At 39.9% G+C, this 19,512-nt stretch overlaps 1 protein-coding gene and 1 long non-coding RNA gene across 2 annotated transcripts in view; one reads left to right on the forward strand and one right to left on the reverse strand.

Moving 5' to 3' along the window:
* The window catches only part of LOC143713576 (uncharacterized), a 380,928-nt gene that overhangs the window by 18,930 nt on the left and 342,486 nt on the right, over nucleotides 1-19,512 (forward strand). The window lies entirely within an intron of this gene.
* Nucleotides 1,247-6,537, reverse strand: LOC143713532 (uncharacterized). The gene is made up of 7 exons (XM_077204861.1): nucleotides 6,240-6,537; nucleotides 2,940-3,162; nucleotides 2,690-2,816; nucleotides 2,078-2,376; nucleotides 1,821-1,911; nucleotides 1,480-1,596; nucleotides 1,247-1,348 (listed from the first exon to the last, which is right to left on the reverse strand). Exons 1-7 carry the CDS (start codon nucleotides 6,535-6,537, stop codon nucleotides 1,247-1,249), a joined length of 1,257 nt encoding a protein of 418 aa, XP_077060976.1.

Below are 19,512 nucleotides of genomic sequence, written 5' to 3' on the forward strand. Positions count from 1 at the left end.
TTAGCGCTAACCTCTCGAAGAGCTGCAGGTGAATGGGTGTAGCTTTCCTGAAGGGGCTTCATCAATGATGTTGCATAACCTGCAGACATAATAATAATAATAATACTTAATAAAGATCATTGCCAGTGATCACAGATGTCTCGTGAGCCATCTCAAAATATGATAGAGCTGCATGACACTGCTTACCGTATGAGGCTGCCTCTTTGATGGGACGCACCACATGGGCACCTTTTCTGAAGCGCGGATACCGCACGCAGTACTTCTCCGTCCCATCACTTCTCCGTGCTGTCTCCCGGTTGGCATTGTGATTATAATGCAGCGCCGCTAAGAGAAGCCTACAAAATAACACATTTGAGAAATTTTTTGAAACTTGGTTTATGTATGACAAAATACTACAATAGGCATGATAATAGGTACTATTATTACTATAAAAGGCATAATAATTGGCTGTATTATTCCATTGGATAGCACTGACCTGCTATACATCCCAAGGTATGAAAACCCTGTGTGCTTGGGCGCAAAGTGCAAGATGAGGGAGTGCTAAGCCTCAAGGGAGAAGGTCTGGTGCTGTGGAGACAGCTGTCGAACATCTTTGAGTAAGGCAGTCCTCGCGATTATGTTCTCCAACTTTACTGCTGCCAATGAGCCTGCAAAGACCAAGACAGGTAGGCAGGGAGGCAGACAGACAGACACACACACACAGATGGAAAACGTATAAATAGACAAGAAGATAGATTCAGACAAAAAAACAATTTTTTAATGGAAACACATGAAATGGTCCTGCTTATGAATTATAGCAAACATAAACAGTAAACAGAATGTTATGAGATTGCCAGGGAATGAAAAAATAATTTAATCATCATAGGTCACATATCTAAGCACTCAGACAGCAAATACAACAAAACTGTAGAGCGTACATAATACCACATGCTGTGTGTGCTGTACCTGGGTCCAGCCACTCTTTGTTGCGCTGATCCCCGTCTAGAGGGCCATGGGCACAACTGGAGAAGGCAGGGGTGTCATGGTCATGGATGTCCTGGATGTGGTTGACTAAACTTTTCCATTTAGCCTCCATGACTGCTGGGTTGCCGTCTGGGGTCGAGGCTGCAGTCCAATAGAGGTGATTCACTATAGCAGGCCTCCACAGCTGTAGTTGGTCACACTCTTTTGAAGCTGCATCTAAGGCCTTCCCCAGACCTGTTTTATAACAAATGGTATTAATTGATATGCACTAACAAAAACTGCTTCAAGGTTCCAACATTGGATACATACTTTGGGCAATGTGCCACACATCAAAATAATGCTGTGTCCCTTCAGGGCTCAGCTCCTCTCTCACCCATTTGGCAACCTAAGGAGAAATAAACAAGCTTTAGTGGATGATTGACCTGTGTGGCCCTCAGTGCATAAGCAAACCACAAAAATCCAGCTTCAGTGCAATTCAGATATTTACATTCTATACTGCATTTTTATTGTAAATACCTGGCGATGACGGTCCGTGATCAGCGTTGCCAAATGCAGGTCTTTTCCCCTCAGCAGGCCAACACTGCGCTTGAGCCCTTCAAGCTCACACCATGAGCTGTTGGGGACCTCTGAGCTCTGCAACATGACATAAGAGTGTAAGTGTAGAATGCTGGTGTTGTTGAAGGAGGCGTGAATGAACCGACGCGTTGCTGGTCCAAGCATTACGATACACTATACTCTAGTTAGGCAATACACAAAGCTCTAAGCATCGTTGTACTAGTGGAAAGATGTTATATTAATATACAATCAGTTTACTAAATTGCAGAGTTCCTTTCTTTGTCTAATAACATCAGGTTTACCTGAACAAGCTGAACATCCACCACCTTGTTCACTCTGTCCTCGATCAGAGAGTAGGATCCATACTTTGCGCAGTGCCCAGGAGAATCTGACCTGGAATTAATTACAAATTTGAATTAGGTTTCAAGTTTTTAATAACCAAGGTCTGTAAAGACCATCCACCATGTCATCTGAAAATGCCAAATAAAGCCACCCTACAGGATAACAAATAACAAAATCAAAATGTGCAACTGGTCTATGAGCTCTCACACTGGTTTACCTGCAGTCACCAGCAAGAACTAGCCCACCATCCATTGCCCGTAGGTCACTAAAATTCTTCGCTTGATCGTTTTGCCAGGCCTGAACGATTACTGGGATGGTGTAGCGGCGCTGATGGCGAAAGTAACTGCTCGCACTGATGCACTGCAGGCCAAACAGAGTCAACATTCTTAATGTCTGGGTGGCCAAACATCCAGTGAAATGAATGGCCCCGCTTAACAGGAGGTTGCAGGTTGGCATGTTCCTGTGGAGCATTGGCTGGTTTTGCCAGAACCGGTGGTAGCCACATGATGCACAGACCTGGATATGTCAAAAATAAATAAATAAGTTAGAAAAATAAATAAATAAATAAAAAGAGTAATCAACAGTATATCAGGATTCAATATAGATTAAGTACTGTACATTACTGGTCAAAGATTTCGTGTTTTCAATGAAACACACATGACCAATACAGTATATAACACTCAAATATGATGCCATCACAAACCAATAGACTAAAGCCAGCCTGGTACATACATTGTAAATTAACTGGCAAGACAGTCAGAGCTATCAAATTGTAATTAGATATTCTGATTTTATAATCAGATGGCTTGCTGAGTAAACAAAACCATACCTGCTTGATCTTAAGAAAAGTTCCTTCCTGCTGCACGATGCTACTATCTGACCTCTCACAACAGGCCGGACAGATGTCAAAAAGGCACATCAGCTCCTCTTGGCAAACAATGAATTTGTCAATGCCACTACAAAAACAAAAAAATTGTTGTATGGGGGGGGGGGGGGGGGGGCATCATTCAAACTACCAAAGCTACAGTATACAAAAATGAGCATTCAAAATAGTCTATGTTGGTTTTAAATGATATCACTTGTGGTGGGGATCACACGTGTAAGGTGGCTCATCAAACAAGTCCTCCTCATGCTCCTCATGCATCGGCTCTTCGGGCACCCATGATAAGTCACTGATGACAGAGGCATTATCATCATCTTCATCTGTCTGTTCAGGACTAGTGAGGGGAGTGGAGGTTTGTGGGCAGAATGATGTCTGTGTGCTCACACTGACCATCTTGGGCTTCAGGTTAACCTGCACAGCTGTGGAGAGGCAGTAAACACCCAAACATGTGACAATCGTGGCAAATCTAAACGGCTATGTTTTTTGGTGTAGGCTATGTATTAATTTAATCAATGTGTATGGAAATCTTCTGATTGCATAGATACTGGCAATGTTTTAGACTATATGATAATATCTACCCCTTAAAATACCCAAGTTTTACCGTGAGACCATCGGGGGGGGGGGCTTCAAAGAACACTGTGTCCCAGCGTCAGAAGTGGAGGAGGGCAAGGGCTGATCCCCAGTATAGACACTCTCCACAGTGTCTACACTGTCCACAGTCTCCTGCTGTGAGGCGTCTATCAACATCTTGCAAAAACAAATATGAAAAAGGGTCAGCAAAATGCAAGGGTGTAGTGGTGAAATAAGAGGTGGGTATACTATGAATACTTAGAAGTGATTCGCAAGCACATTGGGTGCACAGGCACATTGCAGGAGCACATTAAACATTTAATCATTTATTTTCAACTTGGAAGTACTGAGAATTATTTACTTATCTTTGAAATTCCAAGACGATAAGTAAATATTCCCAATCATTTCATAAGTCCATCGATAAAATGGGACGTGTGTGCTACAACTAACATTAGTTTCCCAGTGGAAACAATAACCTATGGCACAGCCGTACCAAAATCAAAACAGTGCGAGTGGGTGAGAAAAATGCTAAGAGGCTACACAAGAGAAAAAAGGTTGGGAACCACTGACTTAGATTACAGTACAGTGGACCCAGATATGCGATACTAAATGTTTTACTTGCGTTTAGCCTTCACTACAGCCCTGGCGACACGGTCACATATATGTGAAAGAGAACCGTAGCAGTCAAAAAACAAAACGCGAACACACCATTGCGAAAGCCGCTTGATCTGATCCAAACACTCATGATGATATGGACTTTTACCTCAGGGCAATTTTGTTATTATTCTAATTTTTATTCGTGAATCACGAAATATGCTCTTCTAATGTCAGAGTGATCGTGCTTGTAAATTAGTGGAGGCTGTGTCAAAGGGAGCACGGTATACAAAATACACACAGATCTAGCTAACACGCAGCTTGTAAACATTAACGTTAGCATGATGCTTTCCGTGGCAATTTCTCGCTTGCGGCAGACGGTGTCTCTCGACCCTCTTAGAGAGGTTTGCGTTCACAGACGGCACGGCGGTAGGAAGTAATTTAGCACTTCTCTCACTCTTGAAACCAAGTGAGACCATCTTGGCGTCCCCTGAGTTGTAATCCTCCTCTTTGAAATGCGCGCTGCATATTCTCGAGTAGGCGGTGACAGAGCTCGCTGAAAAATCTGCCCGCCTAATCTTCACAAACTGCACCCAACTTCGGAAGATCCCTTTGTCCTTGGGGAAGCAATGGACCCTATGTCCAGTTTTGCTGGAGTTCTTGCACCCGCCACAAACACTGTAATAAACCATTTTGACTAACGTTATTTATGATCTACTCTTTATTCATCTCTAAGCTATCTGTTATGCTATGCTATCTCTCACTATATATGCTATGCTTATCTATCTATCTATCGTTATCTATCTATCGTTATCTATCTATCTATCGTTATCTATCTTTCTTTACTTATAAATCTGTCACTGTCACTCTTTCACTAGCTAGCTACTCCTCGTATCACTCTCCCTCAATGGTAAGGCGGGCCGCGGGCTTTCGTCTGTCGTCCAACAGTCAGCGAGTACCTCATGTGACGTCATTGAATGCATTGTGGGAGAAATAAGAATCATCGCTAAGCTGTAGCTAAATGCTAACATATCACCTACTTTTCCGTATTATATTTTAATTTTTTAGTACCCTACAACATCAAATACAATGGATAACTTTTTAAATGTTTATTACCAAATAGAAAATTGCCACAAAAAAAAAAAAACCTGCACCATGGCCTTTAAGGGAGGTGGGTAGATTCATTTGCTGAATTATTGGGATGGTCGGGGTGTATTGCAATGGTAGAACTAACAATAGATTATATGAAATTATATATTATTTATATTTGTTTGTATTCATCCTCTTCCAGATATGCTCTTTAAGGCCATCAAGAAAAAGACAGACAGGTATGTGACTTGCCATGTGATACTTTATATGCTACATTTTTTAAAGCTTTGCTTGCATAATAGTATCCGCAATACGATCAGACGTAATGTTACAGCAATCACTGCCTTGAGTAAGTGTTAAATTCTCTCATTCAGTATTCAGGAAGTGCGTTATGTGACCAGACTACAGTGATGTCACAGACTGCAGCGATGTTGACTACATACCAAAAATCAGCTCGGATGAATTGGATGGTAGTTCTTCTGGACATGACATGGTCAAAAGTGCTTTGATGCATCCAACTGTGATGTGGTGAGAAGGACGACCCAAAGGCGAAATGCAGCAGTAAGACTGTACTTAATAAACAGAAAATGCTGTCCGGAGGATTTAGTACTGAAAGTTCAATCTTAAGTGTAACTGAGAGTCCTCCAACGGAGCAGGGATGACAGAAAGTAATATGGGTCCCCATTCAGACAGCAGAACGATCTCGGTGGTAGACAACACTGAAGCGGTGCCAGCCAACCCAGGTACTCACAGAAGGTCAGGTATCACCAGACAATGTAGGATGGGTACTGGGCAGGAACTCTGTAACAAGCACAGCTTAGTCGCAAACACAGTGTGGCTGAACAAACTCCGCAGAGCACTGGATAGGACAGGACAAGACAGAAAAGATCGGTAAGAGCACAGAAACCTCACCCGCATTACTCACGAAATAATCTGGCAAAGAGACAGGGGAAAGCAGGGGTAAAAGAAGCAGAGATAATTAGAGAAAGAGAGAACAGGTGTGGAAAGGATGACATGCTAACGAGTAGAGACTGGAGACAGCTGGGAGTGATGAGAGAGATGTGTGAGCGTAATGAATGAGAGAGAGAGATGCGTGCGTGCGTGATGAATGGTGTGGTCATCAGCGAGTGTACATGTATGTGTCCAGAAGGGGGAGACAGAGTAAAGGGAAAGAAAGCCAGGACCATGACAGTACCCCTCCCTCAACAAGCGCCTCCTGGCGCTCCCGAGGAAGGGGACTGACGAGACTGGAGGAAATCATCAATGAGCGAGGGGTCCAGAATGTCCCGAGCCGAAACCCAACTCCTCTCCTTAGGACCATCCTGTGCAGTGGTGGAAGTCGAGGAGTCGAAGAGGCGGGAAAGCGCGTCAGGCTTTACGTTCTTCGACCCGGGACGAAAAGAGATGGTGAAATCGAAACGCGTGAAAAACAAAGCCCAGCGAGCTTGACGAGCGTTTAACCTCTTGGCAGAACGTATATACTCGAGGTTTTTGTGGTCCGTCCAAACCACAAAAGGAACCTGAGCTCCCTCTGACGCCATTCTCCCAATGCCAAGCGTATGGCGAGTAATTCACGGTTCCCGACGTCATAGTTGCTTTCCGCGGGCGAGAGGCGATGAGAAAAGAAGGCACAGGGATGTACCTTCTCATCTACTGACGAGCGCTGGGAAAGAACAGCCCCGACCCCCACCTCAGAAGCGTCGACCTCGACGATAAATTGCCTCGCGATGTCGGGAGTGAGCAGAATAGGGGCGGTCGTGAAAAGGGATTTAAGAAAATCGAAAGCGCGCTGAGCAGAAACTGACCACACGAACTTAGACTTAACTGAAGTCAAGGCGGTGAGAGGAACAGCCACCTGACTAAAGTTACGAATAAAACGGCGATAAAAAATAGTTAAACCGAGAAACAGTTGAAGCACGACACGAGAGTCAGGAACGGGCCAATCGATAACAGCTTGAACCTTAGTAGGATCCATACGGATCCCCTCCGCAGAAATGACCGAACCGAGAAACGTAACAGATGGGACGTGAAAAGAGCACTTCTCGGCTTTAACAAAGAGTCAATTCTCCAGCAAGCGCTGGAGGACCCGACGAATGTGTTGGACGTGCACCTCGAGAGATGGTGAAAAAATCAGAATGTCGTTGAGATAAACAAAGACAAAGATATTTAGCATGTCCCGAAGGACATCATTGACAAGGGTTTGAAACACGGCAGGAGCGTTGACTAGACCGAATGCTAGAACCCGGTATTCAAAGTGACCGAGGGGCGTGTTAAAGACGGTCTTCCATTCGTCGCCCTCCTTAATGCGCATGAGATGGTATGCGTTACGAAGGTCGAGATTTGTAAAAAACTTTGCTCCCTGGAGTAGTTCAAAAACTGACGACATCAGTGGCAAGGGATAACGATTCTTGACAGTGACCTCGTTCAGCCCTCTGTAGTCAATGCAGGGACGCAAAGATTCATCCTTCTTTTTAACAAAAAAGAAACCCGCGCCGGCCGGTGACGAAGACGGTACAATGGTACCCGCATTTAGAGACTCGGAAAGGTAGTTCTCGAGTGCTTTGCGTTCGGGTGCCGACAAAGAATAAAGTCTACCCCGTGGAGGCATTGTACCCGGGAGGAGGTCGATGCTACAATCGTACAGTCGATGAGGAGGAAGAGAAGTGGCTCGGGAACGACTGAACACCCCGCACAGGTCGTGATACTCCTCCGGCACTCCTGACAAATCACCTGGTTTTTCCTGAGAAACAGAGGAAACAGGAGGAATTGCAGAGGTTAAACACTCGACATGACAAGACAATTTCCAAGACAAAACAGAATTATTAGCCCAATTGATTTGAGGATTATGTTGAACCAACCAGGGGTGACCTAAAACCACTGGACAATAAGGCGAACAAAAAAGAAAAAAAGAAATAGTCTCTCTGTGGTTCCCAGAGACAGTAAGGGAGAGAGGGACGGTCTTCCTCTGAATCTTAGGAAGGGTACTACCATCTAGGGCAAAAAGGGGGGTGGAGTCTCTTAAGTCTTTGAGGGGAATACCTTGCTCTTGAGCCCACGCCTCGTCAGCAAAATTCCCCTCTGCTCCAGAATCTATCAGGGCTGAGCTGGTGACAGAGAAGCCCGGCCAGTGCAGAGAAATAGGCAGAGTGGTAGTACATGACCTCGATAGAGAGTCCCTGGAAGAAGCGCTCGCCAGTGTTGAAGATTTTATTATTTAGAAAACAAGTAATTTTGCTATATATTTGGACACAATTATTTCTTCTGTCTGTGACTTTGGATTTCCTCTGTGTATGTGAAAGACCTTGAATGGAATGTTGTTTGCTGCAGAAAATTCTATTCTGAGAAGTCACATGGTAAAAGACCTTTACCCAAAACTATCTATAGGGTGTGTTACCTTCTTTGGAAGAAGATGTATGTATATAACTCTGAACCAAAAGATACTCGGGAGCGCACTGGAAGGCCAGAGGGCCAGAGAGCGTTAGAGCGCCGTTCTATGGAACGGGACGGCGTTCGAAAATAAAGTCTAATTATTTCTGGCATCAAAGATCTCTGCGAAGTTATTTTTCAGAAAGATTGAAAACCACAACATTTGGCGACCCCGGCAGGACTTGGGTTGAGGCTGAAGGAACCACGAAAGGCAACACTGGTGACCGACACAGACAACAGTGGCCACTGTACTTTGAGGTGAGCAAATTTTTGCTTTTGAAAAAGTATGTGTTGTCACCAGTGAGCCAGAGTGGTAAGACCCTTTAAAAATGCTTCTCCAAGTTTAAAGAACTAAAAAATTGAAAAGAGGATCTTTGATTCTAGAAATAATTGTCTATTGTTGTTGATGATATCAAGTACTGTGTTATAGCGCGGCGGAGCTCCCGTTAGTGTTTGCCTGTGTTTAAATAACCTGGTGCAGATTGTATGAATATTGGTACTGCTGATGTGCCGCTAAAGGTTTTGTCATACGTATGTAAGGATTTGAGATGTTTGCTTGTTAAGTTTAACAAGTGTACTGGTTAAGGTTAATCAGTTGTTGTTTTATATTTACTGTTAAGGATAATGGTAAATGTTAATGATTAAGGTTAATCATTTTCTGCTCATTAAGGATAATGAGTATACTGGTAAGGTTATCAGTTTTATCTGTGTTTCTTATTAAGGTTAATAAGATAGCATGCGCACAGATAAGTTTAGCTTATGGTTACCGCATTGTTATAGGAATGACAATGGACTGCTCGGGTAAGCTAAATTGAATCGCAGAGGTCTGTGACAGTTTAAAGTTATTCAGTGAAGTATTGTTTGTAAAAACAGTGAGAAACACTGTGAGTAGAATATAGCTCTGTGTGTGTATGTAGGATCCTGTCCTGTGTGTCTGCTTGACTGTGACTGTGGTTAAAAATAGGTGACAAGGAATGTGTGAATGAGCTTGAGAGACAAGTAATATATAAATGAGTATTAAAAGTAAAGGAAATAGTAAAAGAAAACAATTGTTTCAAGATAATAATCTTGCAGATTATTGTAGTATGAAATAAGTTAAAGTTATAAAATATATATTTAATTAATAAATGGACTGATATATATTAATGGATAAATAAATAAAAATGCACGTGCTTAATATATTATATCTTATATCTGAAGACGTCTAAAATTTGTATCTCATTATCCCTGAAGACAAAGTGAGAAAAATGATTCTATTGTAGATAATTAAGTTTGTGCTAAGGAAAAAATAACTTGTGCAGTGTGCTAAAAGTGAACAAGATTGGGTGACCAAGTTTCAACAGTCATAAATAATTTACAGCAATCTTAGAATTGTAGTAAATGGGAATTGTTGGGAATGGGTGAGGAAAAGTTTATTCACCATGTTAGATTATTTTGAACACAGCATGCAAATACAGAAGAACGATTGAAGGCTGATTTTATGATAGGGAAAATTATTTAATTGTATTATACTCAGAAAATCAAAGTTAGATTATTGCTGATATTGCAATGAAGAAATAGCTTGCTTTTTCCTGCAACGAAGAACTTGCTTTACTAAAAACAGAATGGGAGAACTGCTGTTGTCAACCAGTGATTATTATATAGTATAAAAGAACTAGGAAAAAGATGGTTAAAAAGTGGAATTTAGATAAAGAGCTAATAGCTCAGGAACAAATATTTATAAAGACTAATTTGATCTATGCAGCTCTCTAAGTGTTCAAGTTTCAGATGGCTTCAGTGTCGAATGGAAGAGGTGAAAGGTCAAAGACGCGACTGCAGAGAGAAGAAAAAGAGTGGGTGAGGGGCTTTCAGCTCCCCTTCTGAAGATGACCACTTTCTGGAAAACTCAGCATGGAGAAAGACTGTTTAATGCTGGAAAAGGTGAAACTTTCACTATTTCACTGGAGACTTTTTCCTGAGGACAAGAGGAAAATCCTGAGATGCAAAGCTGTGGCAAAATCTATCAAAAGCCCAAACTGAGAAGGGGCAGAGAAACAACAGAGCCTATATTCCAGTCTACGACAACAGGCCTTTGAGTGACAGCTAGGCTGACGACACATGCAGAGCGACAGCCATGAAGCTTCAACAGACTGATAATCTAAAAACAGAAGAACTGACCGAAACCCTTCCCTTACGGGCAACACAGGTGTGGCAACTCCGATGATCACTCTAGAGACTGCTTCAAATTTAGTTATTATATTAACTTTATTCATTCTGATTATTCACTGGTCTCATAAGCAATTCTTTATATTCTCTGCTAAACTAACCCTCTCTGCTTTTCCAGTAGGTTCAAGTCCAGCCATATAAAAAAGAAAGAGAATACACTGAAAGAGAGAAGTGGGTGCTCAACTCACCAAATAGTTCAAACTGAGGCTGGATTTGGTATAGTGAGGGCTATTACATTAAACAACTATAGGGCTAAAAGTATGAGAAAAATTATTCTGTAGAAAAGAAAAAGATAGACACAAAATGTCAAAGAATTATTATTATTGTTTGCAAAACAATGATACTGGTCACTCCATTTTGTTTTGATAATTTTTTAGAGATATAGATTGGAGAAAAAATTACTCCAAAGGTCCAAAATTATGAAATCGCAAAAAATGCTTTCAAAACTGGGATACTGAGATGGAAATGTTGTTGGCCATGGATCCAAGATTATGCAGAGATCTCCAATTTATTTCATAAAGCAGCTCATGAAAAAAAAAAAAAAAAAAGAATAGGAAAAATCAGAAAAACAAATGACAAAATGTATTTGAAAAATTACAATGGCAGGCTTATTATTCTAAAATATTTAGTCAATTAGAATTTATATAAAAAAAAAAAAAGGATTATAACAATGGTGTTAAACTAAACCTTATGATCATTGACTCTTCTTAATAGTGTTTGACATAGTTGTGTTGACCTGATCAACCCTTGGCTAAAATTATAGGATGCCACATTTAGAGCACAACCTGCAAGAGTGTATGCTGGCCAGTGTGTGTGAGAGAGACTGAGTGTGAATGAGTGAGAGATGGTGTTTGAAGAAACACTAAGGCAAATCAATTATTTTGCCAATACAGCTGTATTTAAAATTTAACATGTGGGCCCACAGGGCAAATTCTGCCCAATAAAATAATGACCATGGATGGATTTGGTTAAATTTCCTGGTCAGGAACTGAAGTAACAATATGAAAAAACAAAGAATGAAAAGAGAAAAATAAAAAGAGAAAAAACAGTGCCACATTTGCGCAGCGCATAACATATCTGACTTTCTTTGCGCTTAACACATCTGCCTTTCTTTTCAGCATATCGTGATGGAGCTGATCTTTGTCAAAAGTATGAAATATTGTCTTGTAACTTTTGTCAAAGTGGGTTGAGTATTGTCCAAGATGCCTAATAAATAGTGGGTTGATAGTGGAACTCAAGACAAAGAGATAACTGAGTTGTATTGACTAATTATAAAAGTACATTGGAAATTTATTGTGAGAAAAATGCAAAAAGTTGCAAATAATGATCAAAAGTCAAATTTATGAAAAACAAATGAGAATATATGGATTAAAGTCCTGCTGTTAATGAAAGCAGAAAGGACACCACTCAGCCCACATGACCTTTCTACAGGTAACAGCGAGAAGGACAATAACAAAAAGAATCAGTAACTGTATTTTGTAATTTCAGAGGAAGTGATCAACAGTGTGACATTTGAGTTCATGCCTCTCAACTTAAAATAAACCAACTAACTTCAGCAACCCCCCACAACTGAAGTGAAGGATCAAGGACATGCTGACAATGAGAGAAAGAGTCCATTGCAACAAACGACTCACTGGAGACACCCTGGTGAAAGATGTAATGATTGATGACAAGGTTAACAGAATAATCAAATCAAGAATGGAAGAAAAGACAAACTTGACCAGAAACACAGTAATGAGAAGAACTGTGCAAAAGAGAGACTCAACAGAGATGAGTACAAGCTCAAACAATAGTCAACATCAACCAACTTTCCTATGATTGGATGTTCAGCCCTTGAATAGATTCAGTAGCAACTTAATAATAACCCCATCATAGCAAAAATGATTGAAAGTAAAAATATATTACGCAACATAGAAAACAATGATAATGACTAATTAAGAAAAGAAACTAAAATAATGTTAACAATTAATTTAAGAAATTGATATAGCATAATGGGAATTAGGACAATTCATGAAGGAAAAAATTAGAACTAAAAATAACTTTAAAATAAATCTTAAAGGGTACTCAGATGTAACTTGTCAATACAAGGGTATACTTAATTAATTTAAGGCTACAGTTGAAATTAAAGCAAGTATTAACACTGGGTATTAACAAATATTCAATGTCAAAATTGAATTTATAAGATTTGATTCAATATGCAATTGACTAATATTAAGTAGTACTTTTAGAAAGTTTATAGACTTACAAGAAGTTATTGAAATTAAGTAACAAACAAGCCCTTATGAACAATCTAAATGGCACCAGAGGGGGGTCAAGAATAGATATTTGCCATTCACATGAACGACAGATTATTGAACCAATGAATACTTTTGAATATTCTCAGTCCAGATGCGCAATGGTTTTAAACCAGTGCGCAAAGGGGGGAGTAAGATAAGGAAATTAAAAATTAAAATGAATATAAAATTATAGGCATTTTAAATTAAAAGTCATTTTTGCAAAGTTTTGTGAAATTTGTGGCAAAAACAAAGTTAAGAAAAGAATAGCGACAAAAATAGGCCATATATCAGTATACCATGTGGACATGATATAGATGGGTAAAAGCAATGAAATCAACAGAGGAGGGGCAGGAACAGAAATTAAATCTCTGACAGAGAAGTAATCCTTAGATTGGAAGTCTATCAGAAATAAGGTCAGATAATGGGTCAACTAAACAGAAGTATTGAAGATTGAAAATAAATTGCATACGAATACAAGGAAGTTTTAATAATAATTAAGTTATAATGCTAATGGTTTAAAAGGATGATAGACAAACTTTTAGATTGTTAGATATAAAGAAAAAGAAATGTACATATAAGGAATATGTAAGAGTGCAAAAAGTTGTTCTCTAGAGTTATTTTTCTAATTGTCTAATAAGTTTATTGAATGACTTTTATGAGATAAATGTAACATTGCTCTGAAGCTTTCTTAGTTAGAGTGATTACATGACACATAATTAGTTTATTCATGATAGTTTATTTAGAAATTAGTAGAAACGAAGAAAATGTATTCAGTTTAGTCTTGAACTGAGGAGCTACAGTGAGAATAGGAAGCAACACGCGAGATTAAAAAGGTCAAAATGGAATTTATTGTTTAAATTTGGTAATAAAATAGACAGTAAGTGAAATGTATTGCAATTTATTAGATAGGTGTAAAGTGTTATGTTCACTAAAATTGACTGACTAAAAGATGGATTCTTCAAATTTAAGAAATGATATTCTCTCATAAGAAGTGATAAAAATGATAGAGTTATGTTTACCCAGCCATATTTTGAATTAATAGTCATATGGATCAAGTAGAACAAAAATGCATAATAAATCAATTAGACTACTATAATAAGCAGATATTTATTATAATGCTTTGTCTGCATTAGGAGAAAAACAATTATGTGAAAAAAGTAAACTGACTTATGTTTGGTGATCAGTGTTGCACTTTTACTAAATAATATTGTGCAGGGAGGAAAATTTAGCGATTACGATTGAGTCAAGAAAAACTTAAGAGCAGAAGTTAAGAAAAACGTAATGTAAAGTCTGGAAAATTATGATTTTCTCAATTAAAGATGTTTTTGGAGATGCAGTATTAAAAGTGGGTTATTGTTCTGTTGTGTACTTTGTATATTAAGATCATTAGTTGGAAAACCACGGTTAAACGAATGAAAATGCGGAAAAAAGATAATGAAAACTAATTTGAGAGGGCAACCAAATTGATATCTACAAACCCTGGATGTTGATTCCAGTAAATGAGGAATTGAGGACGAAGAAGATGATTGATGAGCCAGACCCTAGGGGATATCTACACCGCAAGAAAACTTTCAATAGTATAAGAGACTTTTATGTTTGATATACTCTACATAACTGTGACAATAACATGCAAAGCAAGAACAAAGGTATACACACACTTATAACAATGTTTAAGTTGTCTGATTAGGGAGAACTCGATTCTTTTACTTTTTCCATTTAACAAAAAAGAAAGAACAACTAAAAGAAATAAAAATGTATGGAAGAAGATGTTTGGCTCGAGTGCTCCTCCGGAGTGTGGTGGCTTAATCCAGTAATTGGAAAGGAGAATGAGTGACTCAGTTGAGTCACTAGGTAGTATAACTGAGGGAGCTGGATTTTGAAACTACACTCTGGAAAAAAACTAGTGAAAGTGAGGCTTAGATAAGCCTCAGAGGAGGGAATGTTGAAGATTTGATTATTTAGAAAACAAGTAATTTTGCTATATATTTGGACACAATTATTTCTTCTGTCTGTGACTTTGGATTTCCTCTGTGTATGTGAAAGACCTTGAATGGAATGTTGTTTGCTGCAGAAAATTCTATTCTGAGAAGTCACATGGTAAAAGACCTTTACCCAAAACTATCTATAGGGTGTGTTACCTTCTTTGGAAGAAGATGTATGTATATAACTCTGAACCAAAAGATACTCGGGAGCGCACTGGAAGGCCAGAGGGCCAGAGAGCGTTAGAGCGTCGTTCTATGGAACGGGACGGCGTTCGAAAATAAAGTCTAATTATTTCTGGCATCAAAGATCTCTCCGAAGTTATTTTTCAGAAAGATTGAAAACCACAACACCAGTAGCCCTCCGTTTACTGGCGAGCCCTGGCTTTTACCGGGCACGTCTTGACAAAGTGACTGGGTGAAGCACAGTACATACAAAGGCGGTTGGTTACTCTCCGCTCCCGTTCCCTTGTGGAGATACGTAATCCTCCGAGCTGCATCGCCTCAGGCTCCGGACCAGTAGGAGGCGAAGAAAGAGCAGCAGGTGGAGAAGAGAGCAGAGAAGACTCAAGACTGCGTGCCGGGCGGCGAAGGTCGAAGCGCTTCTCAATACGGATAGCCAGGTCGATTAGGGAGTCAAGACGAGTCGGCACCCCTCGAGCGAAGATCTCATCCTTAAGCTCGGAATTAAGCCCCTCCTGGAAGCGAGCCACCAAGGCCGGCTCATTCCAGTGGTAGCTAGAGTGCGAAACTCGATGGAGAAATCCGCAGCAGAGCGTCTACCTTGGCGAAGAGAGGAGAGTAAACGAGACGCCTCTTCCCCATAAGCAGTGCGGTCGAATACACGGATCATCTCGGCCTTGAACTGGGAAAAGTTAAACACACAGTCTGCCTCAGCCTCCCAGTTGGCTGCTCCCCATTTACGCGCTCGTCCAGCAAGGAGAGATATGACGAAGGCGACCCTGGCTCGATCCGAAGCATAAGTCGAGGGCTGGAGAGAGAAGACAACCTCGCACTGAGTCAAGAAGGCGCGACATTGAGTGGGCTCACCCGAAAAGCATGGGGGGTTGTTGACCCGCAGTTCCGCTGTTTCGCGGAGATCTTGAGAAGCGGGATTAGAGGATAATTAGAGAAAGAGAGAACAGGTGTGGAAAGGATGACATGCTAATGAGTAGAGAGTGGAGACAGCTGGGAGTGATGAGAGAGATGTGTGAGCGTAATGAATGAGAGAGAGATGCGTGCGTGCGTGATGAATGGTGTGGTCATCAGCGAGTGTACATGTATGTGTCCAGAAGGGGAAGACAGAGTAAAGGGAAAGAAAGCCAGGACCATGACACCAACATCTCCCAACGAGGCAGGTAGTTCATCTGATCAATTTATGACAGCACCATCACCAAAAAAGATGAAATGCCAATCTAAAGAGACAAACACCTTGTCTGATGATAAGACTTTTATTCAGTCAATGCCATCACCAAAGCAGGAATGCAAGGCGTACAACAAGAAGCAGTATTGCCTTTATTGCTCTAAGCCATATTAAAAAATGGCAAGACACCTTGAATTTCTCCATCGCAATGAAGTGGGGGTTGTAAAGGCAGTAGCATTTCCAAAACATTCCAAAGAAAGACGAGTCCAGTTAAACCTCCTTAGAAAAAGGGGCAACTTTACCCACAACACAGATGTGCTGAGACAAGGACATGGGGATATGATTGCCTGCCACCGTCCAAAAATAGACAAAGAGCCAAAGAATTTATTCACTGCATTCACTGCCAATGGCTTTATAACAAGTGTAGCCTTTGGAAACATATCAAAAAATGTCCCCTGAAACCTAAAGAAGATGATGCCCAGGGCAGGAAAAGAGTTCGATCTCTGTGTGCTCTAAACACACCAGTCGGCTTAGAAGTGAGCAAAGGTTTCAAGAAAATACTGTCCTTTATGAACTATGATGATTTTTCGCGTGCATCATTTGATAGCACGCATCATGACAGATGCATCATGCGGCTGGGGGAGTACATGTTCAACAGGATGGGGTCTGATGTGATCAAACATGACTACATCAGACAGAAGATGAGAGAAGTAGGCAGACTTCTTCTTCAAGCAAGGATGATTACCCCACTGAGAACAATGGTAGACTTCATCATACCAGCAAACTTTAAACATGTCATAGCAGCTGTTAAAGTTGTATCTGGCTACGATGAAGAGAAAAAATCCTACCGCATTCCTTTTTTAGCTCTCAAACTTGGGCATTCTTTAACCCTCTGAGGTCTAAGGTGTTTTTGGGGTCCTGGAAGTGTTCTGACAGGCTCTTACATTTGTGCTTTTTTCAGTTATTTATAAACATGTTAATGGCAAAGGTGTAAATTCACTCTATATAGCACAAACGGGGCTACCGTTATATTTGAGCAACATGCATTTACATGTTTGTATTTTGTAGAGAATAATGTTTATGCGTGATTATTGAAAAAACTAAAACTTAAAGTGTCTGAAATAAGGCCACAAAACACATACTAAATGTGTCCACAAGACTATTGACTAATGGATGTTGTTGCCTAGAATTTTTGCTTCAAAATGATCTGAAAATCATCCTGCCTAATCATTTACACAAAACAATACATTGATTTAAATTTTATAAGACACCTTTTGTTTGGAAAGGCAATATGCGTGGAGGCGTGTTCACACCTGAGAAGACAAAGGCCGGATAATGTGCCACATACATAATGAGCTGCATATTAATTAGCCTTTCACACTGTGTCACAGGGTCCCAAAGAATGCAAGGACAAAATAAATTATCTATATAGTATACATATTTTACAATTAGAAATTGTAACCAATTACAAATAGTTTACAATTACAACAAAAATTACAATTTTAACAATATTTAGTGTATTTCTTTGTAAAAAATAAACATTTTATCACACGTATTAAAAAAGGTAAGGATTCATTAGTTTGAATATTGGAACAAACACTATAATAACATCTTAGTGGATAATTCAATATACCTACTTTATTTTTGACAAAACATCATACTATAGTATATTTAACATATGAGCAGAAATTGGTGAACAAAAGCGTACCTATTTAATGTGACAGTAGTCTTGTTTTAAAGTCAAATTTATCCAAAACTAATCACAAAATCTTGTCTAAACATTCATGTTTAGTCTGTAACATATTGTGTATGATATATTAGCATATACATGTTAATTTGCAGTTTGTTGCTTATATAGACATTTTATTTCAACATATTTCAGTCTATTTTTACTCATCTTAGTGGGCTATAGCAATATAGTTTGGATGTGTTCATGTAAAAATAACATGTTTACTAATGTAGATGCGAGAGTGAATGAACGGCACAGACACGCACTGTCTAACTGTAGTAAACAACGCACGCGCGTCTGTGCTGTTCATTCATCATTTAGCCTACACACAGACACGCAATTCATATTAAAACAGTCTTTTTGCGGTTTACAGACACTATTCAATATCGCGATTAGAACAAAGCACTTAAGAATAAATGACTTACTACATCAGCTGGATCCGTTGCTCCTCAAAATGAAACTACCACCACTTCTGGTACTTTTTCCAGGGTTATTAGATACTATTACTATTAGATACGCTGTGTACACAGCTGTAGTAAGAAACTTACTAAACACGATGTGTTTTATAATCCAGCTGATGTGGGCGTTGGCATGTTTGAATGGCTTGCCTTAGATCATTTGCGTTTGAATACCGCGCGCTCTCCGTGGGCGTGGCACATTAACGCGTAATCAGGTATAATGAGCTGGAAAGAAAAAAAATTCTGACATCTCTCTCTTTTCATACAGATTACATAAACTGAGAATATTTGTTTTTTTTATATAAATTAATTCATTTAAAAGAAGAGAGTTCAAGCTTCATTATGGAAAAACACTCGTGCCTGTATGACGAGTATTCGCGGAATTACAGTTAATTTTGGGACGCGTTTCAGAATGGACTTCACTGACAGAGAGAAGGCAGAACGCGCATCATGTTTCTTTTTCTTTATTTGGCGAAAAGCACAACACTTTGTTTTTATTGTGAGTATCCACAAAAAAAATAGACACTTATCAGGATCTAATGATGTACAACACTTAATAAGTAACATCAAAATCAACAGAGTATTTTGAGTTTCTTTTGCACTAATAAGAAAAAAAGCGAGACTTAAACAAGATCTGTAGCATTGTTGAGAGCAATGCCATGATGAATGGAGATCATGATCGTGCCGATTGTGCCCGAGACTTCAGCAAAATACACCAGGCAAGGTGGAATGAGTACATTTCTGCTGGTGCTATAACTACATTGACATCCAGAGTGAAAGGAATGATCTGTGGTGTGTTCCACTTGGCTTCTTTCAAAGTCCTGCACACACATCTTGAAAATAAACAAAATGGAGTAAGCTCAGAACTTGCCCTTCTGCTGACAGCTACGCTGCTCTAGCCAAGGTCACGCTGTCCCAGGTCATCCTGTTCAACCGAAGGAGAGAAGGTGAGGTATCCCGGATGCTTTTGTCAGCTTTTAAAAGTAGGGATTCTTCTGAGCTACACGAAGACATTGCCATTTGTCTGTCTGAGTTTGAGTGGAAGCTATATCTGCACTTCACAAGAGTTGAGATCCGTGG

The sequence above is a fragment of the Siphateles boraxobius genome, unplaced genomic scaffold, assembly GCF_051911475.1.
Source record: "Siphateles boraxobius isolate OS27281-9 unplaced genomic scaffold, OSU_SipBor_1 52, whole genome shotgun sequence".
NCBI lineage: Eukaryota > Metazoa > Chordata > Actinopteri > Cypriniformes > Leuciscidae > Siphateles > Siphateles boraxobius.

Excerpts from the sequence above, each read along its gene's own strand:
- LOC143713532 (XM_077204861.1), bottom strand. The coding sequence starts at position 6,537 with ATGGCGTCAGAGGGAGCTCAGGTTCCTTTTGTGGTTTGGACGGACCAC. Across the intron at positions 3,163-6,239 it reads TGATGATTTCCTCCAGTCTC|CTGTGCAGGTTAACCTGAAG; the intron begins GTCAGTCCCCTT and ends GCCTCTCCACAG. Across the intron at positions 1,597-1,820 it reads TGGATGTTCAGCTTGTTCAG|AGCTCAGAGGTCCCCAACAG; the intron begins GTAAACCTGATG and ends GTCATGTTGCAG.